Here is a 26,378-nt window from a genome sequence, read left to right on the forward strand (position 1 = left end):
CCGCATGGGTCTGAGTGGGTCCCTTGTCAGCTGGGGTGAGTTAAAGGATGTGGGCCCTGGAGACAGGGCCAGTCCCAGTGTTGGCCCTCGTTCTCCTTAGAGCCCTCTCCACGGGCGGAAGCATCTTGTCTCTGAACTTGAGCTTCCTCAGCTGTACAGTGGGGCACCTTGTGCCTCCCTCCCGTGGCCAGTGCAAGGAGTAAAGGGCTCGCTGTGTCACAGGCCTGAAAAAAGAGTTTCCCTCCCGTCGCCGCCCCTAGCTATCAAGGTGGCGCCCAGAGGGAGAGTCCAGGAGGTGGATTGGAAGTGGGACCCGCTACAGAAACCCCTGAGGAGACCCCATAGGATTTCCCCCCTCCCCATGGCACTCGAGGGACCGGAGAGAAACAGATATGAGAAGGACAGAGGGCAGTTTTCAGAAACCCTTCTGGAGGGAGGAGTCTCTCTTTACTGGTGTGGATGAGGCTGTCTAGGTGTCGGGCATCATAGTGAGGCGGGGGGCCTTCGGAGTGGTCAGATGGGGGGACAGGGCGGAGCTGGTGTAGCTCAGGCTGTGGGGACCGGTGGTGGGCGTGTTGACGGGGCTGGTGGCGGACAGCGGGGAGAGAGAGGTCACCACCACGCCGCCGTCGTCCAGGGAGCGCTTGTAGGGGACTGGAGCATCATTTCGGAGGTCCTGGAGGGCCAGGTAGGCCTGGAGTATCTGTGGGCAGAGGAGGGCGAGCTGGAGGCTGGCTTGGGTGGGGTCGGCCCAGGTGGGAGCTGTGCCACAGCTCACTGGATGATGTCCACACTGGGCTGAGTCTGCTGGGAGGAAGGGGCGCCTTCTTCCCTCTTTGCCCAAAGTCACAAAAGGGGCTTGCGGAGGTCCTGGGGAGCTGGGTGGAAGGTTCTAGCCCTCTTAACTCACACCACCCCGCCCTGCAGGGAGGAGGCTCCTCACCCAGACGAGGATGGAGAAGAAAGCGAAGGTGATGGCAGCCTTGACACTGCTGCTCCCCAGGAGGAACTGTCTGGGCGGCGAATGCTGCCACTGGTTGGCCAGGAAGCAGAATCCCACGAACCAAATGCCTGCCCAGAGGGCTGGGGGGTCGAGGGAGAGAAGAGGGGCGGGGTGGGGTGGGAGGGGCGTGAGTTGGGGAGAGATCGCTCAGGAAGGGTGGCTGGGGCCTCGGGTCTTGCCGTGGCCTCCCCCTCCCAGCCGGCCGCAAAACAACCCCTGGAGTGGGGTGTGCCGTCCACTACAGGGCTCGCCAGCCACTTGCAGCTTTTTATGTTTCACTCGATCAAAAATTCCAATCGATTAAAATAGAATTTAAAAAAATTCCGCCCCTTGGTGGCACTGGCCACACTTCAAGTGCTCGGCAGCCACACGTGGCCCGTGGCTCCCGTGTTGGGGAGTCCAGGCACAGAACATTCCTGTCCTCACAGAACCTTCTCTTGGACAGCGCTGGACTCGGTGACCTTTAGGGGCCCTCCCAGCCCTAAGTTGCTGGAACTGGGCAGGTGCAGAAAAGGAGAGGAAGGAGCCTGGGGCCTGAGGAAAAGGAACGAGCATTTATTTGGCACTTACTGTGTGCCGGGCTCTATCTAGGGTGCTCGGCATTGGTGAGGAGGCCAGGCCTGGCTTGGAAGCCTGGGTCTGCCACTCGGCAGCCATTACACAACCTCCTCAAGCCTCAGTTTCCTCCTCTGTGAAATAGGAATCTGAACAGGACTTCCCTCCTTGGGTGGTTCTGAGGAAGAAATGAGAGAGCCACGGGGAGCTCTTGAAGCGGTGCCTGACACAGGGGATATGCCTGGTAAATATCAACATCACTGCAGGAGTCCTTTCTCGAGCTTCATCCTTAGAAAAACCCTGAAGGTGGGAGTTTTCATCCCAGCTTCTACAGAAGCTCAGAGAGGGGAGAAAACCCACACACTGAGGAGGCACCAGAGGTGAGATTTCAAACCTGGGTCTGTCTGACTCTGCGCTCTGCACCCAACCGCTGGCCACTGCCACTGGTGGCTTTTCAACAAAGGTTGTGAAGAAGGGAGGTGAATGCGAGGAAAAAGCTGGGCAGGAGAGAGGCTTCTAGAATTAGTCTGGGGGTCAGAAGAGATGACCCTTACCCTGAGTCTAAGGGATGGGCAATGATTCCCCGGGAGGAAACAGCGGGCGCAGAAGAGCTTTGAGAAGTGAGGGGCAAAGCTTTGGGTCACGTGTGGAGGACGGTCGGGGCCGGCTGGGTGGTCAAGGGCAGTGCCCGGGGGGCTCACCGGCCAGGATGAAGTCCAGGAGCTGGAAGGCCGTCTTGAAGCGGCTGGTGGTGGTGCGGCCCTCATGGGCGTCCAGGGCGAGGAAGGCCAGGCAGCTGAGGAAGGCCAGGAGGCCAGCTCCCACAGCGAAGCTGCAGCCCGCGTTGTTGCTGTTGAGGACGCAGTGGAGCTGCGAAGAGTTGGTCTTGTTCTGGTAGCCGTCAGTCAGCACGGAGGAGAAGACGATGAGGGAGAAGACCTGTGGGTGCGGGATGGGGGTCCCCAGGGGCCGGAGCAGAGCTCAGCGTCTCCCCAGACCGGCTCATCCTCCCGGGCGGGTCCCCATCACTGGGCGTGGGGGCCCTGCCGTGCACCCTCCCGGTGGTTCTGACCCCTCCCTCCCGGTCACATCCTCAGAGCTTCCCAGAGCCATCCTCCCGCTGCCCCTCGGCCCCTCTCCTCCATCCCAGCTCAGGCCTCATCCTCCCCACTGGGCCCTTGCCCCAGCCTCTTCCCCGGCCTCCCTGCCTCCAAGTCTCCCCACACGGCCCCACAGGGGCTCTTTCCACACCCTGCCCCTCCCAGCTCCCAGCCCCACACCCCCATGACTCCCCAGCACCCCCAGGACAGAGTCCCAGCCCCTCATCTCCCCCCCACTCACCCCTGCCTCGCTCACGCTCACCTTCTGCCCCCAAACCCAAGTACCAATATGAAATGCACCGTGCCCGGGATTCGGGAAGAGAGGGCAATAAGTATCTCTGCCTTCAAGTCTTTCCCTCTGGCAGCCACTTCTTCCTCCTCTCTCCCAGCTCCATTAATTCCTCTCCATTTTAAAAAAGGAATTTGTGAAATATTCCAAACGTACAGAGAGAAGTGTAATAAACATTCAGTACCTAATGAACATTCACCTTTTGCTTCAAGGCTTTTTTTTTTTTTTTTTAATATATTTTGTTTTGGCCACGCCACACAGCTTGTGGGATCTCAGTTCCCCAACCAGGGATCAAACCTGGGCCACGGCAGTGAAAGAGCTGAATTCTAACCACTAGGCCACCAGGGAACTCCCAAGGCTTTTTTATTTTTAAAGCAAATACAGCCTGGGACTTCCTTGGCAGTCCAGTGGTGACTCCGCACTTCCACTGCAGGGGGCACGGGTTTGATCCCTGGTTGGGGAACTAGGATCCCACATGCCACACGGCGCAGTCCAAAAAAAAAAAAAAAAAAAAAGCAAATGCAGGGCTTCCCTGGTGGCACAGTGGTTAAGAATCCGCCTGCCAATGCAGGGGACACGGGTTCGAGCCCTGGTCCGGGAAGATCCCACATGCCGTGGAGTAACTAAGCCTGTGCGCCACAACTACTGAGCCCGTGTGCCACAACTACTGACTGAAGCCTGTGCGCCTAGAGCCCAGGCTCCGCAACAAGAGAAGATGTTGCAATGAGAAGCCTGCGACTGCAATTAAGAGTAGCCCCTGCTCTCCACAACTAGAGAAACTAGGTATTCGCACACAGCAACGAAGACCCAACACAGCCAAAAATAAATAAATAAAATTAAAAAAAAAAAAAGCAAATGCAGCCTCACCGATATGCTAGCCCTGTCACCTTTGTCTGTGCACACACTGCACATAGCACACGGGGGTACCACTGTCCACCTAACCCTGTTCATTTATGAAACCACCGATGTACTCCACAAGCACTAGCCTGTGTCATCCTTACAACCACCCTAGGATGTGGGCACTATTAACACCCTCGTTTTTTTAGCTAATGGAGCTGAGGCACACAGAGGGTGAAGAGTGGCCCAAAGTCAGTCAGCTAGTGACAGGCAGTGCCTGGATTTGAACCCAAGTTGTCTGGCTCCTGAGTCTGCTTTAACCCCTGCTGTATATGCTGCCACCGGCTGGACCAGAAGCCCCGAGGGCAGAGGTTCCCATCAATGAGATTCGGTGACGATCTGAAGCCCCAGCGATTTGTCCCAGATGGTCACAATGCAGTGTGGCAGGGGCCACACCGGATATGGAAGGAACTGGTGTGTGTATGTGATGGGGGTGGGAGCTGGTCCAGGAGGGCTTCCTGGATGCGGTCAGGCCTGTAAGGAATGCTGCAGGATGAGAAAGGCTATGGAGTGGGATCTTGTCTGGGGGTCAGTAGGGAGCCATGGAATGGCTGAGAGCAGGGGAGGGGCAGGGTCAGCTCTGGGTGTATGAAGAGCCCTGTGGGGCCATGCAGAGGTGGACTGGAGTGAGTGAGACTGGAGGCTGGGAGTCTGGGGAGGAGGCTGGGGCCTACGCTCAGGGAGAGAGTCAAGGTTTGAGCAGGAACTGAAGTCAGGGGGCCGGATTTAGGAAGAAGTAAGGTGAGACCTGAACTGCACCTTAAAGAATGGGGAGTTTTGGGGAGTGATAAATTGGGAGTTTGGGATTGGCATATACACACTACTATATATCAAATAGATAATAAGGACCTATTGTATAGCACAGGGAACTCTACTCAATAGACTGTAATGGCCTATATGGGAAAAGAATCTAAAAAAGAGTGGATATATGTACAGGTATAACTGATTCATTTTGCTGTACACCTGAAACTAAGACAACATCAACTATAATCAATTATACTCCAATAAAACTTAAAAAAAAAAAAGAATGAGGAGTTTTGCAGGCAGACAGGAGGAAGGGCATTCCAGGCAGGCCAAACCATGTGTGCGAATGCCAGATGCTGCAGAGGGAAGCTCCTGCAGGGGCTGGAGACAAATCTCATCTGAGGGGTCTGGTATGAGGTGAGGCTGGAAACACAGGGACCAGACCCTCTGAGGCCTTGAACACCACACCGAGGGGCCTGGACTTGGGAGCCTGGCAAAAATTAATTTTCTAGCTTGGACTTAATTTTATGCATGGAAGGGCTCTGAGCAGAGGATGGCCAGCGTCAGACAGGGAGTTCGAGAAAATCTCCCTGGTCATGATGGATGGGAGGGCCCAGGCAGAAAGGCTGAGGCCAGGGCTCTGGGGAAGCCAGTGATATTTAGGACGCAACAGTGGACTTGGTGATTGATTGGATGTGGTAGTGTTGGGGACAGGAGGGAGGGGAGGAGACAAGGGGAAGGTAATTCATTAGAATTTGAATTCCTCCTGGACAGGGTGCATGTGGGCCCCTTCTCTCTACAACCAGCACCCAGCACCAGACTGGACCTCTGCAAATGTGTTGAAAGAGTGAATGACTTTGGCCCTTCTTTTTTCCTCCTGCGCTGCCCTTCAGAGTGGGGACGGGAGAGGCAGAGGATGGACCCCTAAACTCTACAGCCTCTGCCCATTCTCCTCTCTCCTTTGCCTTAATTGCCTTCTCTGAATAAAAAGAACAGATAATAATAATAATAATGACTAGTCCCTCTTTTTGTCCAGCACTTTAGCATTAAGGGAGGGTATTCACATCCGTTCCATTTCAGGGCTGCAGCACTGAGTCTGCAGAAGGGGAGCGTCTTGCCCTGCTGGTCCGAGGCAGAGCCAGGTCAAGGACGGGAAGGCCCATTGATCATTTTTGAGCCCGGATTCATTTTACCTTCGCCCCCTCCCTGCAGCCCCGGGGGCCCCGCGTGGTCGCGGTTACTAAGCCATCGCCCTTTCACAGGTGATAAATCGAAAGCCGTGACTGTGCAGTGGAAAGAGCCAGCCGCGTCTGACTCCGACAGCTGTGTGGCTGGCCTTGGGCAAATTGCTCACCTCTTGGAGCCTCAGTTTCCCAGTCTGTCTCTGTGCTGCAAAGACGCGGACGCCTGGCCCTGATGGCAGTTCTCATGACTGGCCAGAGAGGGGAAGCGTCCTCTCAAGGTTAGTCATGGGGGGAGGGGGTTGGAATCCAGCCCCCCTGACTTCCAGGCCCGCGGGCTGTCTGTCCACTGACCCAAAAAACCTTGGACAAGCAAGAAGGGGGCTTGGCTGGACCAGAGGGACCCTAAGCCTCTGAAGCCCGAGGCAGACCTCCTTCCACACCCCTCCTGGCCTGTCCCCAGGGAGGGAGCAAAGATTCATTAGTTATAGCACCAGCTGGCAGGCAGCCGTGAGAAGGACAAGGATGGGAGGACCAGCTGCCCGGAGACTCCCTGCCGAGGAACTGGGCCAGGGGGGAAGGAGGAGAGGGCGGGCGGGAGGGAGGAGGGAGGTGGCAGGCAAAGTCCGTGACTGAAACGTCTGGCACAGTCGGAGGCCCTTCCCCCCAGCCCTTCCCCACCCCCTTCTCCCTCGCCACCCGCCCCTCCTTCTGAAGCGTCGGAAGCCAAGCCCGTGCATCCTTCTGACTCGCTCTCCAGCTGGGTGACGTCCTTGGGCAAGTCGCTCAACCTCTGTGAGCCTCAGTTTCCCCTTGGGTCCAACAGGTGTAATGATGCTCACGCCATAGGGTCGTGGTGAGGAGCCGAAGAGCGAGGCCAGCGAGGGATTTGGAACTGGGATGTGGAGTGCGTTTTTCACCTCTTCCTTTGGGTGAGAACGACGATGGACACGAGTCCCCACCACCCTATGGCCCCCAAACCCATCCTTCTCTCCTCGATCACAAGTTGGTCCCAATAATAATCGCTATCGAAGGAAAGATGGCTACTTGCCAGGCGCACACTAATCAGTTTAGGGGCCTTGATTTCATTTTCACACACAGTCTTTCCTGGTGAGCGGGAAGGACTATACATAGGAGGGTGTGGAGGTTCAGACAAATCAAGTCACTTGCTCAAGGTCACACAGACCTGGGGTCACCGGGGAAGTTATCAAATAAAACGGGGCACTTTTGAGAATCAAAGGAGGTGCTGCTGATAATTATGCCAGGACCAACCCAGGCAAGCAGGGCAGGATGTCGCTCTACATGGAGACCATGTGGTCGAACCAGGATTCTCGGTCAGGCCGGATCGATCCTTCTGGAATAGGACCCTGCATTCAATCCCAGGCATCCCACCTACTCTCCTGACCCCGATCAAATCTCATCATCTCCCTGGGCCTCGGTTCCCAACTCTGTCAGAGGAGTGCCGTGGAGGCTGCACAGCGTAAAGCCCACAGTCACAGCTTTAACTCCTCAAGCACTGAGGTCCAGAGAGGAGCAGTGATCGGCTCAATGTCACACAGCAAAGTCGGGGGCTGAATGAGGATCTGACCCCAGGTGTCCTGACTCTTCGCGAATGTGGTAATGATGAAACGAATGCAAGTAAATCCCTTGCTTGGCACTGTGCCTGGCCATAGTGACCACCTACCCTCTGGCATCTTAGGTCTACATTACATATTCTTATTCTCTTCCTACCTCTGTGCATCTTTCCCCCCAGAGGCCCCAGCCCCTGCTCCTCTCCTGGTCCCTTGTCTGAGAGGTGGAAATGAATGGGCTCTGGCATCTCACAGACCCCAGTCTGATTCCCTGCCTCTTACTGTGTGACCTTAGCCAACGCTGTCCAATGGAACCTTCCACCATGATGGAAATGTTCTAGATCCTTACTGTCCAATATGAGAGCCGCCAGGCTGAAATGTGGCCACTGTGACTGAGGAATGATTTCTTTCTTTTTTTTTTTTTTTTTTGGACGTACCATGCAGCTTGTGGGATCTTAGTTTCTCCACCAGGGATCGAACCTGGGCCGCCTGCAGTGGAAGTGCGGAATCCTAACCACTGGACTGCCAGGGAATTCCCTGAATATTTTATTTTATTTAGTTTAGATTAGAATAGCCACATGTGGCTTGTGGTTACCAAATTGGACAGCACAGCCTTAAAAAAATTATTTAACTTTCTCTGATCCTCAGTTTTCTTCTCTCAAAAATGGGGCTCCACAGCACCCCCTTTGCAGGGTTGTTTCTTCCCATGAGAGTTAATAAGTGCTCAGAATAGCGCAGGGCCTACAGTTAGATGCTCAGTAAAGGGTGACTTCCGTTATGAGCTCCCTTTGGCTTCATTTTCCCCATCTAACCCCTTCTCCCCCCCCCCACTCTCTCTGCACCGGGTCTGGGAGGTGAGACACCTGCTTCCTGTCACCCACGGGGCAGCTGGGCTACAGGAGGGCCTCACCCCTGCCAAGCTCCGTGCGATCGTCTTTGGCCTCTTGAGAAACTGCACGGCTTCACTGTTGGCCAGGTCCTGGAGGCTTTCTGGGATGTGCATGCCTGCTGTTCTGCTGCCCAGGCCCTGGGAGGCCGGAGCAGTAATGCTGGGCGCTGCCTGCTGGGCACTACCGTCCAGAGGCTCTAGGCCCACCCCGGGGCTCAGCTGCTGCAAGACAAGAGGGATGGAGGGGGGATGGTTAGAGTCCAAGGTGCGGGGTAAAGGGGCTGCCAGGGGTCCCAGGGGTAGGGGGCAGGGGATGGGAGGGTCCTTGTAGTCCCAGGATGGGGTTATATAGGGTGAGGGTTCTTAGGAGTCGGTGCATGGGTGAAGGAGATGCTGGGGTAGGGGTCCTAGAGATCGGGGCACAGGATGAGAGGGTCCCATGAATTGGGGTGCTGGGGGAGGGGGCTTCTGAGAATTCCAGAGGTAGGGGCACAGGGTGAGGGAGCTGCTGGGGTCCCAGGAGTCAGGAATGCAGGCTGAGGAGGGCCCCAGAGGTGGAGGTGCAGAGTGGGGAGATGCCTGCCAGGCTAGGGAGGAGAGGGGAGAAGGCAGGATACTGGGGTGATGCCCTGACACAGGAGCCAGAGGGCCCATTTTAAGGACTGTGTTAATGGGATTTTCGAGGGACTAGGGGTGCTGGAATGGCGAACAGAACCCCGGGGACGTCTGAAACAGGGGGATCCCTTTCAGGCTTTGGGGTGACAGCACCCGTAGTGTAGACCCCAAGCAGCTCAGGGTAGATTTTAGGCTGTCCTCGTGATTGCGGGTGATTGCCTTAGAATCAGGGCCTCCCCTTAGAGTTCAGGTCCATCTTCATAAAAGTGCGTTTCCTCAAGTCGGGGGTCTGGACCTCAGATGTGTAGGGAACATGGGCTCGGAACTCAGCTGCCCCCTCAGAATGAGGAGGCCGTGCCCCCGGCACTAAGCTACCTTCAGAGAATCGGGGTCTTCCCTTTAAGGACGTGGAATGGGGGTGGTGACACTTGGGGGTGATGCTGCCTGACAAAGGGTCACCCCTACTCTGGAGGCCGGGTCAACGTCACCTGGAGGACCGCTCTTCCTTCCGCCCACCTTCCCCTCCTGGTCCTGGCACCACCTCAGCCTTCTTTTGGTTCCTCTTTTTCCCGCCTTTTCGCTCCTTCTCTGCTGGAGCTGATTGGCTGAGCCAAAGCCCCGCCCCCTCTCTTTCCCCGCCTACTCTGGAGCTGACAGAAGCAGGGGCGTGGCCTCAGCGGACGTTGGGCCGCCCGCCGTTGGCAGGCTGCGCGCGGAAGCCCTGCACGGTCCCGGAAGTCCCGGGAGTCTGGCGCCCGCCCCGCCCCTTTCCCTTTGAAGCTCTTGGACAAGGAGATACTTCTGCAGCGCATGCGCCGAGTCCGAGGAAAGCGAGTTGTGGAGCGAGGCAGGCAGATTGCGCGTGCGCAGTCGACACAGGGCGTTAGAAGAAGGAAATGGACCTCTCTCAATGACCTAGGCATTGCGCATGCGTCTTACTGCGGACTGAAGCCGAACCTCGAAGGACCAGGACGCTTTTCTGCACATGCGCAGGAGGCTCAATGACAGTTGAACGTTGGCTAAGGTGAGGGAAAGGGTGAAGGATTGCCTAGCCGGGGGTGGGCGGCCCTGCACCCCTATGTAGCCTTCCGAGCATATCCTATGCGCTTAAGATCCACCTGCCGCCTAGACCCCGCAGAGACTAGTTGTGCCACCACAGGGCTTCTGGGACCGCAATACGCTCCAGGACTTGAAGACCTCTGACCCCTGCCTAGGACTCAGGCCAACTGAGCACTGTGGGAGGGGACGCACAGCAAGGGCCTACGAGGCGGGCGGATGGGCTCTGCGCCCTTCCTGGGGTAGAAACGGCCCCTGGAAGTTGGGACACGGAGGTGGAGAGGGCGCCTTTACCCCCAGATGACCATTGACTTATGCCCATTTCCCTCGTTTAGGCTGCGGGGAAAGGGTCTGGCCATGCTGCATGTGACCCGAGGGTTCTGGGGATCCAGGGTCCGAGTATGGCCCCTGTTGCCCGCGCTCCTCGACCACCCCCGGGCCCTGTCATCGCTGGCGGCCAAGATGGGGGAGTACCGCAAGATGTGGAACCCCACGGAACCCCGCAACTGGTCCCAGCAGTACCGCGAGCGGTTCATCCCGTTCTCCAAAGAGCAGCTGCTCCGCCTCCTGATAAAGGTACAGCCCGCCCCGGGTCCAAGAGCCTTGGAACTACGAATCCCGGCAGGCCTCGCGGCGGTACAGCCCTTCATGCTATAGAGGGCTGCCTTGGAGCCCCCTGGGAGTTGTAGTTCCTATTCCCTTTATAGGCCCAGGTGGGCGTGGAGTGAGTTGGAATGCAGGGGACTGACCTTTGAGATGCAGATAGGTGCCGCAGCAGTTCCGGACTCCAGCTTGTTCTGGGGGCTGGAACAAGCACTCACTGGGGCATGGTTTTTCCCTCTACAAAATGGGTATAATAATCATCCTCATCATTACTATTACTACTGCCTAATAATAATTATTATACCCACGAAGCTATAATTATAATGATATCACACAGAGCTCTTATTATATGGCACTGTGCTAAACATTTCCCACATATTATTGAATTATTGAACAACCCAATAAGAGAGGTACCACCATCATTCTCATTTTACAAATGAGGTAACTGAATCAGGAAAAGGTCAGTGACTCACCCAAGGTCATGACTAGTGGCCCAGATCTGACTCCACAGCAGGGCGGGGACAAGGGTGAGGCAAGTAGGCACTTGCTCGACCCTAACAGCTTACCCCACTATTGCCATCATACTTGTGATTATTCTGTATTTTCATTCATTCATTTAATTATTGATTAAACACCTGTATGGACTAAGTCCTGTGCTGGGCTTTATCCATACACAAAAGTATATGTACACACACATAAACACACGTGTATATATACAGACACACATAATCACATCACATTCTCACCATTGCTTTTTTGAGAAAGAGGGTATGATCCTCTGTTGCCGATAAGGAAACAGGCTCAGAGAAGTGATGACATTCACCCCGGGCACCGAGATAGGAAGCATAAAAAAGTGGTTAAGTATGTGTGCTCTGGAGTCAGATAGGCCTGGATCGTAGTCTCAGCTTTTCTTTATACAGACAGTGTAGCCCTCAGCAAGTGACTTCTCTGAATCTAAGTGTCCCCTCTGAATAATGAGGGTTATAATTCCATCAACCTCCTTGCATCCTCTAGAGGATGATATCATGCCAGCAAACAGCGCCTGGCACACAAATAAGGAGTGACTCCTGGCCAGTAAGTGTCAAAGCGGGAACCTGAACATCTAGCTCTTCAAGTCATCTGTTTTTCACTCTCTGGAGCTACCTCAGTTACTTGGCCAGTGAAATTGATCAACCCTTGTCCCTTCTAAAACACGCCCAAATCTTAAAGAGCCCAGAGCTCTGATTTTCTGTCTGGGTTGCCCAGGAAAGAATTCCTCCCCATGAGGAAGTAGGGAGAGGCCTAAAGAGAAGTTTTGCTTCCCGAGGTAACAGGAGTTCCATTCCAGTCCTGCGGAGAAGGCGGCTTTGGAGGAGTTCGTGGCCCACGTGAACTTTTGCACCTTGTTCCACTACCATCACATCCTGGCCCAGCTGCAGGTGAGGACAGGGCCCCTCTGGCCCTGTCATCCTTGTTTGCTTATCCACTCATTAAGCAAAAATTCTCTGAGGGCTTACTTGGAGCCTGGCCCTGTTCTAAGCACTGGCAATGCAGCAGTAAGCAGAAGAGATGAAGCCATGCCCTTGTGGAAGTGACATTCCAATTGGGGAGATGATAAATCAATAATTGTAAAATATGATACCCAGGAGTTTTAAGTGCTATTGAAGGTGGAATAGAAAGGGACGAGAAGGGCACCTGTTTTAGACAGGGTGGTCAAGGAAGCCTTCTCTGAGGAGGTGACAGGTGAGTTAAGACCTGAGTGAAGCGATGCAGCGAGCCTCATGGGTGTCTGGGGAAGGACATTCCAGGCAGAGCGAAAAGCAAGTGCAAAGGCCCTGAGGTGAGAGAGGGCCTGGAGTGTTGGGGGAATGGCAATGGGACCACTGGCTGGAGGGAGAGAGGGCAAGAGGTGAGAGCAGAGAAGGAGTGGGGGAAAATTGTGCCTGGCCTTGTGGGCCATGCAGAGGACTTGGCTTTTATGCTAAGTGAGCTGGGAGCCGCCGCAGGTGGGCTCTGAGCAGAGGAGGGTCATGAGCTGATTTGGGTGTCAATAGGATCCTTCTGGCTGCCATGTAGGGAAAAGACGGTCAGAGGCAGGGAGATCTATTAAAGAGTCTATTATGTTTGTCCAAGTGAGAGATAATGGCAGCTCCCACAAGGGTAATAGCAGTGGAAGTGGTGAAAAGTGGTCAGACGTTGCTAATGGTCCGAAGGCATCAGCATTCAGCTGTGTGGGTGGGGCCTTGAGAGAGAGAGGAGTCAAGGGGGCCTCCGCGGTTCAGGTCTGCTCCTCCCGAAGGATGCAGCTGCCACTTACTGAGACGTGGAAGACAGAGTCGGGGGCAGGAGACAGGTCTGTGGGGAAGATTGAGAGCTCAGTTTTGGACTCAGAAATTTGAGCTGCCTATTGGACAGCCCGGTAGAGAGAGGGACTTGAATGCCCACAGGCTGGAGGTCAAGGGAAGGGGCTGGGCTAAGAAATAACCCTGGAAGTATCTAGATGGTACTGCATGCAACCACCAGGGGGATTAGTCCTGAGGAGTGAGTGCCAGTCCGGAGGTCGGGAAGGGGAACTGGAAGCAGTGAGGGGGCTGGACAAGGAGAAGTCAGAGAGAAGCCGAATTCCAGGAAACGGTGGAAGCCAAATTCCCAGCATCCTCCTCCTGCTCTAGGATCTTGTGTTGGGCATCTCCAGGACAACCCTCAGATTCACTGATTTTCACGAGGGGCTCACAGAGCTCAGTAAAGCTGTTATGCTTCCAGTACTAGTTTATTACAGCAAAAGGAGAACAGACAAAATCACAAAGGAAAAAGGCAAGGAGACGGGGTCCGGGAGAGACCAGGTGAGAGCTTCCGGTTGTCCTCTCCCAGCAGAGTCACAGGAACAGTGCTTCATTCTCTCATCAGTGGTGCATGACAACACGCAGGGTATCACCCACCAGGGAAGCTCACCTGAGCCTTGGTGTCCAGGGTTTTTAATGGCGGTTGGTCAGGCAGGCGTGGCTGACTGCCTACGTGGCTGATCTTAGTTACTTAGTCTCCGGCCCCTCCAGAGGTCACACTGCTACTTCATGGCCCCACCGTGAATCACATTGTTAGCACAGACTATCAGGTGTGGCCCAAGCCCCTGGTAAACCAAGCTACTCCCATCAGGCAGGATAGTCCAAGGGCTTAGAGGTTCCCTCCCAGGAGCCCACCAGTTCTTTGGAATGTGCAGGGTTTGGACAACCCAGGCCTGCCGAGTTAACCCTTTACCACTCCTGCCCCCCTATAGCTCTCCTCTTTGCTTCGATGAGGGGCAACATCAGCCCCTCTGTGTCAGGCTCATCAACTCCTTCCTGCAGAACCGAGGAGCAGCTGCCATCAGCCCCATTTGCAGAAGCAGAAACTGAAGCTCCAAGAGGGCCCAGATGTGCCCAAGATCACACAGGTCCCAAGTGGCAGAGCTCGGATTTGCACCCCTGTCTCCTGGCCTCCAAGCTCTTCTTCGGGGCACTTTTTTTTTTTTTTTTTTTTTTTTGCGGTATGCGGGCCTCTCACTGCCGCGGCCTCTCCCGCTGCGGAGCACAGGCTCCAGACGCACAGGCTCAGCGGCCATGGCTCACGGGCCCAGCCGCTCCGCGGCATATGGGATCCCCCCGGACGGGGGCACGAACCCGTATCCCCTGCATCGGCAGGCGGACTCTCAACCACTGCGCCACCAGGGAAGCCCCGGGGCACTTTTTAAAAAAGTTATTTAAAAATATATTATTATATAAACACTTAAATATATTGAAACAGAAAGAATATACAGTGAAGACAGACATTCTCACTGAGGCAGCAGATTTTAAATGGAGACACTGAGAGGGTTGGGTAGAAGCACCAAAGGTGAGTGAGACGCACCGGGTGACCATTTGCTGGTGACCTAAGTCCGTTGAGGAACCAGGCAAAGAACAAGAAGAGCCCAGTTCAGGCGCCAGCTTTGTCGTTCACTAGGCGTGCGGGTGACCTTGGTAGGTGACCTCTCTCTGCTCCTCCTTTCTCCTACGCATTTATTCATTGAATTCACTCACTAGATATTTACTGAGCACCTACTGTGTCCCCCGAATGGTTCCAGCCCCCAGGACACAGCGGTGAGCCTGAGATGTGTGTATCTGCCTCATGGCGTCATGTTCCAGTGAGGGAGACAGACCCTTGACAAGGTAAAGAAGTAAAATATGTTAAGAGGTGCTAAGTACCATGGATAGGGGTGCCAGATAAAGTACAGAACACCCAGTTTACTCATTTCCTACTGCTGCCATAGCAAATTACCATCAACTGGGTGGCGTAAAACAAGAGATTTATTCTCTCAGAGCTCAGGAGGCTGGAAGTCCAAAATCACGTTGTTGGCAGGGTTGGTTTCTTCTGGAGGCTCGGAGGAAGGGAACCATCCTACGCTTCTCTCCCAGCTTCTGGTGGGTGCCGGCAATCCTTGGCTTGTGGACACATCACTCCAATCTCTGTCTCCATCTTCACATTGCCTTCTTCTCTGTGTGTCCTTTTCTGTCTCTTATAAGGACACTCTCATTGGATTTAGGGCCCACCCTAATCCAGTATGATCTCACTTTGATCCTTACCTTAATTATACCTGCAAAGACCCTATTTCCAAATGAGGTCGTATTCTTTTTTTTTTTTTAATTTATTTTATTTTTATTATTTTTGGCTGCATTTGGTCTTTGTTGCCGCACGCGGGCTATCTCTAGCTGTGGCGAGCAGGGGCTACTCTTCATTGCGGTGCGTGGGCTTCTCATTGCTGTGGCTTCTCTTGTTACGGAGCACGGGCTCTAGGCATGTGGGCTTCAGTAGTTGTGGCATGCGGGCTCAGTTGTTGTGGCTCGTGGGCTCTGGAGCACAGGCTCAGTAGTTGTGACACACGGGATTAGTTGCTCCACGGCATGTGGGATCTTCCCAGGCCAGGGCTCAAACCCGTGTCCCCTGCACTGGCAGGCAGATTCTCAAGCACTGTGCCACCAGGGAAGCCCGAGGTCATATTCTGAGGTTCCAAGGGGACATCAATATTTAGGGGACACTATTCAACCTTCTATACCCAGTTAAATTTGAATTTCAGATAAGCTATGAATAGTTTTTTTTTTTAAGTATAATTATGTCCATGTAATATAATCCTTATATATTGCATAGGACATACTTAAACTAAAAAATTATTTGTTGTTGATCTGAAAATCCAATTTAACTTGATGTCCTGCATTTTATTTCTTTTTGGCTAAATCTGGTAACCCTAATTAAGAAGAAAAAGAAATCAGAGGTATTTTTGCAATTTTAGGTAGGGTAGTCAGGGAAGGCCTCAGTGAGGGGGTGACATTTGAGCAGAGACCTAAAGGAGGCCAGAGTGAGCCATATGGAGATCTGTGGGAATAGTAAGTGCAAAGGCCCTGTGGCAGGGGTGTGCATGGTGTGTAAGGAGGAACAGCAAGGTGGCTGGTGGGGCTAGAGCTGAGTGCCCAAGGGGGACAGGGCTGAAGATGAAGTCAAAGAGGGGACCCGGGGCCAGATCCTGCAGGGCCTTGTGGGACACAGTGAGGACTTTGCTTTGACTCTAGGTGAGGTGGAAGCCAGGGGAGGGCTCTGTGCCAAAAATAGGCCTGAGCAGATTTAGATGACGACACGCGCCCTCTGGTGGCCGTACCGGGAACAGACGGGGGTGAGGATGGGAGATGGGAGCTGGGAGCTGGGAGCTGGGAGTCCTGCACTGAGGCCACCACAGCAGTCCAGGGGGTGAGAAGTGCTCAGATTCTGGATCTATCAATATTCTGAGTGTGGTGCCATCGGGATTTGCTGATGGGCTGGAGAAAGAGAGGAGTCCAGGGTGACCCAAGGCTTTGGGCCTGAGCACCTGGAAGGATGGGCTTGGCCTCTTCTGAGATGGAGAAGATGGGGGGCACCGTGGGGTGGAGTGGGGGAGGGGATTGGGGAGGAGTTTCAGGACCCCAGTGTGGGACATAGAGGGCCTGAGAGCGGGGTGGTGGGGACGGTCATGAGTCAGACACTCTCCCCCCCTGTGCAGGGATGAATTCAGGCTGTGAAGGCGAGGGTCTGTGTGAGTGGATGTCCACACTGACCTTGATGTCTGTACCAGGGTCTATGTGCAAATTAGAAGAAAGCACCCCTTACCCTAGCCTGGGGCTGTCTAGTATGATAGCCACTATCTACACGTGGCTGTGTAAATTTGAAATAATTGAAATTAAATAACAATTTAAAATCCCATTCCTCAATTACATCCATCACGTTTCAAGTGCCCAGTGGCCATCTGTGGCCAGCTGCAACCTATTGGATAGTGCACATGGAGATGTTTCCATCATTGCAGGAAGTTCTATTGGATGGTGCTGTTCTATACCCTTTATTTCCTTATGAAAAGATGATAAATGTCTAGGTCTGCAGCATCTACAATGGTACAATTTAGGTCTGGTACCTTTGGGAGGGGACACCTCGAATTGTTATTTTGTTGGAAGATAGGGATTAGAGGATGTTATTTTGTGGGCTTGATGTTGGATTTGAGGCAACTGTGACATCCCTAAAGAAATGTCAAGTGGAGAGTTTGTATTAGTTCCTATAAAGGCTTAGCTGCTATAACAAGCAGACCCCATAAGGCAATAGTTTAAAGGAGGTGGAGGATTCCTTCTCTCCCACTTAACAGCCTTGTGGTAAGTGGGCCAAGGTGGATAGGCAGCTCTGTTCCACATGAGATGATGCCGGGATCCAAGTTCCTTCCATCTTGTTGTTCTGCCATCCCCTTAGGGCACAGTCTTCATCTCTGTGGGCTCAGAACTGGGTTGCAGGCAGAAGAGCATTCTAAGCTGGTAGAACAAGGAAATAGTGTAAAGTGCAGGGGGGGCAAGAAGTGAGGGAGAAGGTGTACCTGTCACTTCTGCTCACATTCTATTGATGAATTCTCCTAGCCACACCTAGCCTCTCAGAGGAAGATGGGAAATGTAGTCTATCTGGGCAGCCCCATGGCCACCTTCACCTCTATTACTGTGGCAGAAGGGGAGGACAGACCTCATGCACTGGAAATGGGTATTAGGTCTGGAACTTGGAGGAGAGGTCCGAAATGGAGATGTGGGTTAGGTAGTTATCTGCGCAGAGGTGGTGTTTAAGGGCAAGGGGATGGCGAGGGGACTTAGAGTGAGCTTGAGGGAAGAGAAGGGAAGAGGGCCTAGAATCAAGCCATGGGGTACCCCATCATTTAAAGGATGGGGCCAGGAACATCCTTATGTGTACCCACAATCCCTCATGCAGTGACCTAGCTCATTTTTCTTCTCTCTGACTCTCTCCTCAGGCCTTGTATGACCCCATCAACCCTGACAGGGAGACCCTTGAGCAGCCTTCACTTACAGACCCCCAGCGTCTGTCCAATGAACAGGAGGTTCTTCGGGCTCTGGAGCCCCTGCTGGCCCAGGCCAACTTCTCCCCGCTCTCAGAGGACACCCTGGCCTATGCTCTGGTGGTCCATCACCCTCAGGATGTGGTCCAGGTGCTTGTCTTCCAGAGGAGAACCAAAACTCCCAGGATGCCTTGGGGTAGGGGTGGAGTCTTTGGGAAGCAGAGCCTGCTGGGAGTTGTAGTCCTGAACACAGGGCACCAGCACTTGTGGCACCTTTGGTGAATTAGAAAAAGGTGCCTCTTTCTCAGGTCACTTCACTGCCATCTGTTGGAAAAGTATCATAAGATACAGGTCTTCTTAGGACTAGAGACTTTATCACCATTTGCCAGAAAACCAATACAGCTGTCCTTTGGTATAGGGGGGATTGGTTCCAGGACCCCTGTAGATATAAAAATCCCCGGGTGCTCAAGTCTCTTATGTGAAATGGCATAGTATTTGCCTATATATATGCACATCCTCCTGCATACTTTGTCATCTCTGATTACTTATAATACCTAATACAGTGTAAATGCTATGTAAAGTAGTTGGTGGTACACAGAAAATTCCAGTTTTGCTTTCTGGAACTTTCTGGAATTAAAAAATTTTTTTCTCCATGCCGTAGTTGGTTGAATCAATGATGTGAAACTCACGGATATGGAGGGCTGACTATAATAAATAATATCAGTACAAAATACCATTAAAGTCAACAAAATTAGGGAATTCCCTGGCAGTCCAGTGGTTAGGAGTCAGCGGTTTCACTTCTGGGGTGCAGGTTCCACCCCTGGTCAGGAAACTAAGAAGATGCCATAAGCCATGGGGTGCGGCCAAAAGAAAAAAGAAAGTCAACAAAATTATAATAAAAATACTAAAATCTTCCAGATTTCCACATTTCAGTGATTTTTAAGATGTGCTTTTTTTCTGAAGTCATACTTTACTGTCTCTGAAATTGGGATGTGACTTACAAGGGGGGGGGGTAGTGTGAAATAGTTTAATTGGCAATATATTTTCCCTTTTAGTTGCTTCATAAAATAATAAATTATAGAGTATCTTAAAATCAGTGGCATCTTAAATTCTAGGAAATACGGTAATAAAGATGACTGTGATGTGAATGGCACCATCTTGGGTGGTGTGCCCTTGTGCAGTATACAACATGAACAACCATACATGGCTGTTCTGCCTACACACTGGGTGATGATAAGCCTGGGAAGTGGGGCAGGGGATCATTGGGGGCAGGGGCATCTAATTCGAGTATTCCACACTCACACCCTAGCTTATGCTCAGCTGCCCCTGTTTCCTTCTTCCCCCTTGGCAGGTGACGATAAATTTGGACCAGTATATCTACATGCAGTTCTGGGCCCTGGGCCAGCGAGTCGGGCAGATGCCCCGTAAGTCCAGCGTGGGCTTCAAGCATGGCTTCTTCAAGTCGCCCCCTGCAGAGAGGTGAGGCGGCCTTTGGTTCCCCAGCTACAGCGAGAGGGAGCAAGGTTAGAGTCGAGAGGGGACTGACAGGTCAGTGTCTGGATTTGGGTGTCTGGGACCCGGGTGGGAAGCCAAGAAAGGGGGAGAGGTGAATCAAATACTGCCTTTTCTTTCTAAGGAGAAGTAAGAACTACAATTCCCAGGGGAAGAGAAAGGGTAAGGACATTTTTCTCCATTTTCCAAATGAGGAAAACTGAGGCTCAGAGAGGGAAGACCAAATTCTGAAAAAGTGGTACCGCCAGGATTCTGATGAACATTATGTTTTTAATAGATATTCAAATACAGAGTAGGGTCAGGAGAGCCAGACCTTCTCACAGTCAGCCAATGGACCTGTCAGTCACCCAATCCTTCTGGAAATCAGTGTATCAAATACAGTTACGAATCCAAAAACAAAACACAACAAAAACCAGAGACAAGGGCTTCCCTGATGGCACAGTGGTTGAGAGTCTGCCTGCCGATGCAGGGGACACGGGCTCGTGCCCCGGTCCGGGAAGATCCCACATGCTGCGGAGCGGCTGGGCCCGTGAGCCATGGCCGCTGAGCCTGCGCGTCCGGAGCCTGTGCTCCGCAATGGGAGAGGCCGCAACAGTGAGAGCCCTGCGTACTGCAAAAAAACCAAAAAAAACAAAAAAAAAAACAAAGACAAAAAGTCTCTTATATCCCTTAAACCAGTAGTTCCACTTCCAGGAATCTATTCCAAGGACATACTTATACGCGCAGACTCTGTGTTTAATTATCTGTCTCTCATGCTGGACCATAAGCTCAACAAAGGCAGCTCCACAAATTCAGTGTTGTCTCTCCAGAGCTAAATAGCGCTCCCTGGCACCTAGCAGATACTCTGAAATATGTATAGAATTTGAATTTGAAAATTAACTAAAGTAATAAACTCCCTGTGCAACTAAATCACTTCGCTGTACACAGGAAACTAACACAATATTGTAAATCAACTATACTTCAATTAACAAATAATAAAAAAGATAATTAACTAAAGAATCTTAGCTCTCATTTTTCAAGTTCTTAAAATCAGAAGCAACCTATGTGTCCAATAATAAGGGATTGTATCATGTCACTGACCCCTTACTGTTGGACACTTATGTCTGACTTTCCTCCCACCATTGTTAATTAGCTTTTAAAATGATGATGTGACTACAGAGCCAGAGAGAGTGTCCTAGGGTTGGAGTGGGGCGCCCTGGGGTGGTCCTGACCATCGTTGCCCCTCCATCTCTGGCCATCAGGAGATACTTTAAGCGGGTGGTGCTAGCAGCCCGAGCGAAGCGGGGGCACTTGGTGCTGAAGAGCTTCAAGGACATACCGTTGGAGGGCCTGGAGCAGCTGCTGCCCGAGCTGAAGGTGCGCACGCCCACCCTACAGCGGGCCCTGCTCAATTTCACGTTGGTCGTCTCGGGTGTGGTGTTCTTCGTCAATGTGGGCATGGTGGTGCTCTCCGACCTCAAGATGGCCACCTCCCTGCTGCTGCTGCTCTTCACTGCCTTCATGGGCCTGCGGGCCTCCAAGGTAAGCGGCCCACCCCACCAAGCCTGCTCCTTGGTGTTCAGCCAGGTCAGGCCACCCTATCGTTTTATTTCTCTTTTTGTGGATTATTCCTGCTTCGTGCTGTGCTTCCTTTCCTTTCCTTATTTACTCAACACAACCTTGGGCAGGTTTCTTGATCTCTCTGTGCCTCGATTTCCTCATCTGGAAAATGGGTATAATAGCAAGACCTGCCTGGTAGGGCTGTTGTGAGGAGGAAATGAGTGAATCTGTGAGGAACACTGGATACAGGGCTGGCATGTGGCTAGTGGGATACAAGTGTTCACGGCCACTCACTGCATGCTTAGTGACGTGGGAAGGGTGTGTGTTTTAGAACCAGACTGCCTGGGTTTGAATCTAGTTCTACCGTGTTCTAGCTGTGTGACCTTTTTTTTTTAGCTTTTTTTTTTTTTTTTTGGTGGCCACACCGCATGGCATGTGGGATCTTAGTTCCCCGACCAGATATCGAACCCATTCCCCTGTAGTGGAAGCGTGGAGTCCTAACCACTGAACCTCCAGGGAAGTCCCTAGCTGTGTGACCTTGAACAAGCTGCTTAACCTCTCTGTGCCTCTTTAAAGTGGAGATGACAGTGGGGGTTGTTGTGAGGAGTAAATGAATTGATGCGCATACTACAGTGCGGAAAACAGAGCCTGGCACATAGTACAGAGGCATTATATGAGAGTTCGCCATTACCATTATTACTGTTATTACTGACTGTGCTCTTGTCTCCTGAGTCTGGGCTTCCCCATCCTGGCCAGGTGTCACTATCACCAGGGGAGCTATTTTATAAATGCAGCCTCCTGTGTTCTAGCCCATATGGACTGAATTGGAAACTCTGGGAACAGGGCCTGTATTATTAACAAGCTCCCTTCCTGATTCCGCTACATGTGAGCGCAGGGCCGCCTCATCCAGTTGTGCAGGTTGTTCACCATCCAAGGATGCGTGGCCGAAGGGACAGCTGGGGGTTGGACTCCAGCTTGTGCTTTGCTTGCTGAGCCGCGAGCTCTGTCTCGAGGCTGAGGTGGCCTCAAGGGGCTGCCTTTTACTGATTCTCCCCAGGGGTGGCATTGGCCCCAGGAACGTGGACTGGCATGAAGTTGCTGTTGTGCCCGATCACTTACTTGCTGGCTCCTTGGTTTTCAGGCTGTTTTCAGCCATCCCAATGGGCTCGTAGGAAGCCTGGTTGGTTAATAAATCCCACAGATAATAACCAGCCTGCGCTGGCTGAGAGGGTTGCAGGGGTGGGGGGAGCACTTCCTACCTAGAACCAAGGGTCCAGTGGGATTGGAGGGAAGCTCTGAAAGGCGGGGATTGAGCCTTTCAGGGGGCTGGGTGAGCACAGCTTGGGGGGATCTCACAGTGATGGAGTCTGGGGTGCAGCGTGGTGAACCGAGGCCCCAGAGGGAGTGGCGAGGGCCTTGAATGCCAAGGCAGTGGCCCTGGACTTCATCCTCAGGGCAGGGGGCTATGGAAGGGCTGTAAGCATAGAGGGTGTGTGGCAACCACGGACAACAGAGGGGAGGGTGCCGAGCTGCTCTGGGGAGGACATACACAGTTCTAGCCCAGGGAGGACCATCCGTGCTACCTCTCAGTGGCCCGTGGGGATGGAGGGTCCTGAGCCTCTTGGGCTCTGAAGCACCCGGTTTTAAACCCAGTTCACTAGTTAATTTACTGCATCCCTTAGACAGTTTCCCATGCCCCAGGCTGAGCCCCCATGCCTTAACTTTATCATTTATTTATTTATTAATTTGGCTTGTGGGATCTCAGTTCCTCAACCAGGGATTCAGTCCGGGCCATGGCGCCGAAAGCACTGAATCCCAGCCACTAGCCCACCAGGGAACTCCCTCCATGCCTTAAATGTGGGTCTCCCTGGCCTCTGTCCAGCTGCCTGCACAGCATCCATCTTCCCCTAAACCCCCTTGTCCTCCCGAGTTCCCCGTCTTGGGACAGATGCTCAGATCAAACACCTGGGAGGCTGATTTTGCCGCAGGATACACGTCCCTCTTTCTCCTTCCACCCCTACACCCACGAGAGATCTCGTCCACTTCCGTGGTTTCCACAAGCAGCTCCCCATCATCTCCTAGATCGGGGTGCTCTGTGCTCAGCCTGAAGCAGCCAAGTTGGCCAGGTGGAGGGCAGCATCTCTCCCACACCTGCTCTTCCTCCTGGTTCTCCATCTGTGGTTGACCCCGTTGTCCCCCAGTCACTGGTTAGACCCCTGGAAGTCGCCCTGGTCCTGCCCCCCAACCCGTCAGTCCTCAGCCCATCCTTCCTGCCCCCCCTCTCCAAGTCTCTGTGCCCATCTCCTTTCCTCTATCCTGGCTCCAGCTCAGACCCTCTTCCTAGCCCCCCCGTTGGTCCCCTCCGGCCCATCCCCATTGGCCCCGGGGCTGGCCCTGCTTCTCCCTTGCTCACAACTTGGCATCGGAGACCTTGCTTCCCCAGCCTCATCTGACACAATTCTAAGCTTCAGCTCTACCAAAATATACTTGTAGCTCCTCCCCCCCGCTTCTCTTTTCTTCTCTCCCTTTGCATGTGCTGTTCCTGGTGGGGAAGGGGGGCAGCCAATAGACAGCTGGGCCCCAGACCTGGCGCTCCCTCCCTTCTTCTCTGAAAACGGCTCATCAAGTATTTGTTGTCTGTTAACACTTCTCTTTGACAATTTAACATTTAAAACCTTTTTTTTTTAATTATGGAAAAGTGCAAACAGATGCAGAAATAGAATAGTATAATAAGCTGCCTTGTAGCCAGCACCAGCGTCAACAGGTAGCAACGGTCAATCAGGTTTCACCTAAAGACCGCCTCCCCGACCATTGGATTATTTTGAAGCAGATCCTGCACGCGTCATCTGGGAACACTTCAGTATGTGTCTAGACGATAAGGATTAAAAAAAAAAAAAAAATCATTGTAACAAAAAGTGCCGGCACTAAAACTCCTGTGGTCCGGAAATCCTCGAACACATTCATTAATACGTGGCTCAAATGAGCAAACCAGGGGCGAGAGCATGTGGGTTAAACATCCAAATACCCAGGCCCCAGTCCTGGGGACCTGGACCGAAGACGTCTGGGGAGGTCCCTGGAGCCCTCGGGAAGGACTGTACCAGCGTAAGTGACCCAGGGGTGTGTATATGGGTGAGGGTGCGTGCTGGGTGGGTTGGGGAGTGTGTGTGTGGAGCCCCAGCACGGCCCTGACCCTCCCGGATCTCGTCTGGCCTGCAGATGTTCGGACAGCGGCGCAACGTGCAGGCGCTGGAGCTGGCGCACATGCTCTACTACCGCAGCACGTCCAACAACTCGGAGCTGCTCAGCGCCCTGGCCCTGCGCGCGCAGGACGAGCACACCAAGGAGGTGATGCTGGCGCATAGCTTCCTGGCCCGGCGGCCCCGGGGGACGCAGGGCCAGCCGGAAGAAGGTAGGACTGCGAGTGCCAGGTGGCCCCACACTGCCCCGCCCCTTTTCAGCCCCGCCCCCACGAGGCCCCGCCCCATCCCAATGCTGCCCGGCTCAGACGTGGCCCCACCTGGAGCAAACTCCACCCTGCCCCTACCGGGTTGAGACTACCGTTAGTCCCAAGTCGCCCTGCCCCAGTGAGACACCATCCCCACGATGCCCACCTCCCAGTCCCGGCTCGCACTGGTGAACCCGATTCAGCACTCGGGACCCCTGACCCAGCTTCTGCTCTTCCCTGGGGTGACTTCCCTCTCCTAACCTCAACCTCGATAGGAGTCTTGGATCAGGCTCCTGTTGTGGCATGCTCCCCACTCCCCGTCCGCTTCTTCCTATACGTGAACCCAAACACTTCCTACAAGACACCCTTATCCGTTACCTGTGTAAGCGCCCTGAGCAAGAGTCCCTGGCATGTCCCCAGATGAGAGCCCCAAAGCTGAGCCTCCTAGGCTTTGTCCCACTCCCCTAGGCTTCTCCCAAACCCAGACCCCTCTTATTCGTTGTGCTGCGCCCTCCCTGCTGCCCCCTCTCAGTTCTTCCAGGTCTGTCTGACCTCCTCACAACACCTGCCTCCCTCTGCAGAGACCTCCCAGTGGCTCCAGTCGGAGGTGGAGAACTGGCTTCTAGCCCAGTCAGGCTGTGACGTGGCCTTCAACGGAACTCGGGCCCTGGCCCACCTGCAAGCCCTGACCCCCAGCATCGGGATGTACCCGCCCCCGGGTTTTCCCAAACTAGACCCGTTGGCTACTATCACTTCCCCCAAGGCCGCACCACCCAGCACTGATGACCCCTTATCGAAACCTCTCTGTCCCGCCCCGCCCAGCCAGCTGGCTGGGAACTAAGCTCCGCCTCCTCGACAAGCCGTCAATCATGGCTACGATGCTTCACCACTCCACAACTTCCAGTTACTCATTACTACTTAACGTTACTCTGTTTTCTTAAACAAAGTCGCCCATCAAAGCAGCCTGCTGTTGCTAGGCCCCCTCTTCGGATGAACAGCCAATCAAAGCTTTTAGGCCCTGCTTCTGTTCCATCTTGGTCTCCCGCCCCACGAACATTTAAACGTGGTGCCAGCCAATCACAGCTCTGCAACGCTACAAACCACCAGGCACAGCTGTTAAACTGTGCCCTCCCGAGGCTATATATCACTTGTCTTTTTAGCCTGTACCGGGCAGACTGCCCATCGTGTTCACCGAGGCGGAGCTCCAGCCCACGTCCAATGAGAGCCTTTTAGCCCGGTTCTCTGGCAAACCGCCAATGACAGCTGTTGGGCACAACCAACCTAGGGCAGCCAGTTGTCCCTGCATGGAAGCAACCAATCAGAATTTTTAGAGGAGACCTGATCTTTCTATCAATTGCAGCTACTTATAAGGCAGGCCATTTGGTCAACTGTCGATCAGCTTGTCCAGGCTGAAGGGGTTGGGAGCCTTGTGCCAGGCAGAAAGCTGGGCCAGGAGGAACCAGAAACTATCCTCACCCCAAGGCTCACGTCCACTCAGGCCCAACAACAAAACGCAGGCGCCTTCCCTGCCCAGGTCCCTCAGCCTTTCTACAGAAACTACCTCAGCCTGGATCTTGCCTCCACCAGTGGCCTGTGCAATATTTATTGGTCTATCAATTTCTCCCCTGTCCCCTCTCGCAAAGGAATAAATCATGTTTCATAAATCTGGATGAGTGGGGTAGCCGCAGGGGTTGGAGGGAAGGAAGGCATTGGAATCTGGAAAGAAGAGACTCTGGGTCTTGGGGGAATGCATTTTGGGTGGGTCCCGGGCAAAGGAAGCTGTAGTCCTAGAGAGAGTCTGGGCTTGGAGTTGGTGAAATAGACTGGCTGTGGGTCACAGAAGAGGATCTTAGGGAGGACCTGACCCCTGAGCAGAGCCCTGGTTCCCCAAAAGACTGAGTCTTCTGAACACAGAAGATAGGAGAGATTGTTCACTGCACAAAGACACACAGCCAGGAGATGGGTTGGTGTAAAGGCCAGCCTCTCCCTGTCCCACGTGTGTCTTGACGTGGGGTTGAGTAAGCCTGGAGAAGGGGGGGTGTC

The 26,378-nt window shown here is 53.4% G+C and overlaps 2 protein-coding genes across 9 annotated transcripts; one reads left to right on the forward strand and one right to left on the reverse strand.

Moving 5' to 3' along the window:
• Positions 1 to 425: 425 nt before the first annotated feature.
• Positions 426 to 10,495, reverse strand: SYNGR4 (synaptogyrin 4). Of its 7 annotated transcripts, none has more exons than XM_067719602.1 (5): positions 10,423 to 10,495; positions 8,251 to 8,451; positions 2,260 to 2,497; positions 944 to 1,083; positions 426 to 703 (listed from the first exon to the last, which is right to left on the reverse strand). In XM_067719602.1, the coding sequence occupies exons 2-5, from the start codon at positions 8,341 to 8,343 to the stop codon at positions 470 to 472; spliced, it is 705 nt and encodes a 234-aa protein (XP_067575703.1). In that variant the 5' UTR covers positions 8,344 to 8,451; positions 10,423 to 10,495; the 3' UTR covers positions 426 to 469. The 7 variants fall into 7 exon arrangements, with proteins under 7 accessions (XP_067575703.1, XP_067575702.1, XP_067575700.1 ...); XM_067719601.1 differs by having other exon boundaries at positions 10,375 to 10,491; XM_067719599.1 differs by having other exon boundaries at positions 10,395 to 10,484.
• Positions 9,593 to 25,999, forward strand: TMEM143 (transmembrane protein 143). 2 transcript variants are annotated; one of them, XM_067719589.1, is made up of 8 exons: positions 9,599 to 9,868; positions 10,236 to 10,476; positions 11,817 to 11,921; positions 17,795 to 17,989; positions 19,191 to 19,318; positions 20,593 to 20,872; positions 24,107 to 24,299; positions 24,917 to 25,999. In XM_067719589.1, the coding sequence occupies exons 1-8, from the start codon at positions 9,846 to 9,848 to the stop codon at positions 25,174 to 25,176; spliced, it is 1,425 nt and encodes a 474-aa protein (XP_067575690.1). In that variant the 5' UTR covers positions 9,599 to 9,845; the 3' UTR covers positions 25,177 to 25,999. The 2 variants fall into 2 exon arrangements, with proteins under 2 accessions (XP_067575691.1, XP_067575690.1); XM_067719590.1 differs by lacking the exon at positions 11,817 to 11,921 and having other exon boundaries at positions 9,593 to 9,868.
• The last annotated feature ends 379 nt before the right edge of the window (positions 26,000 to 26,378 follow it).

Source organism: Pseudorca crassidens, chromosome 20, assembly GCF_039906515.1.
Source record: "Pseudorca crassidens isolate mPseCra1 chromosome 20, mPseCra1.hap1, whole genome shotgun sequence".
In the NCBI taxonomy this organism is placed as follows: domain Eukaryota; kingdom Metazoa; phylum Chordata; class Mammalia; order Artiodactyla; family Delphinidae; genus Pseudorca; species Pseudorca crassidens.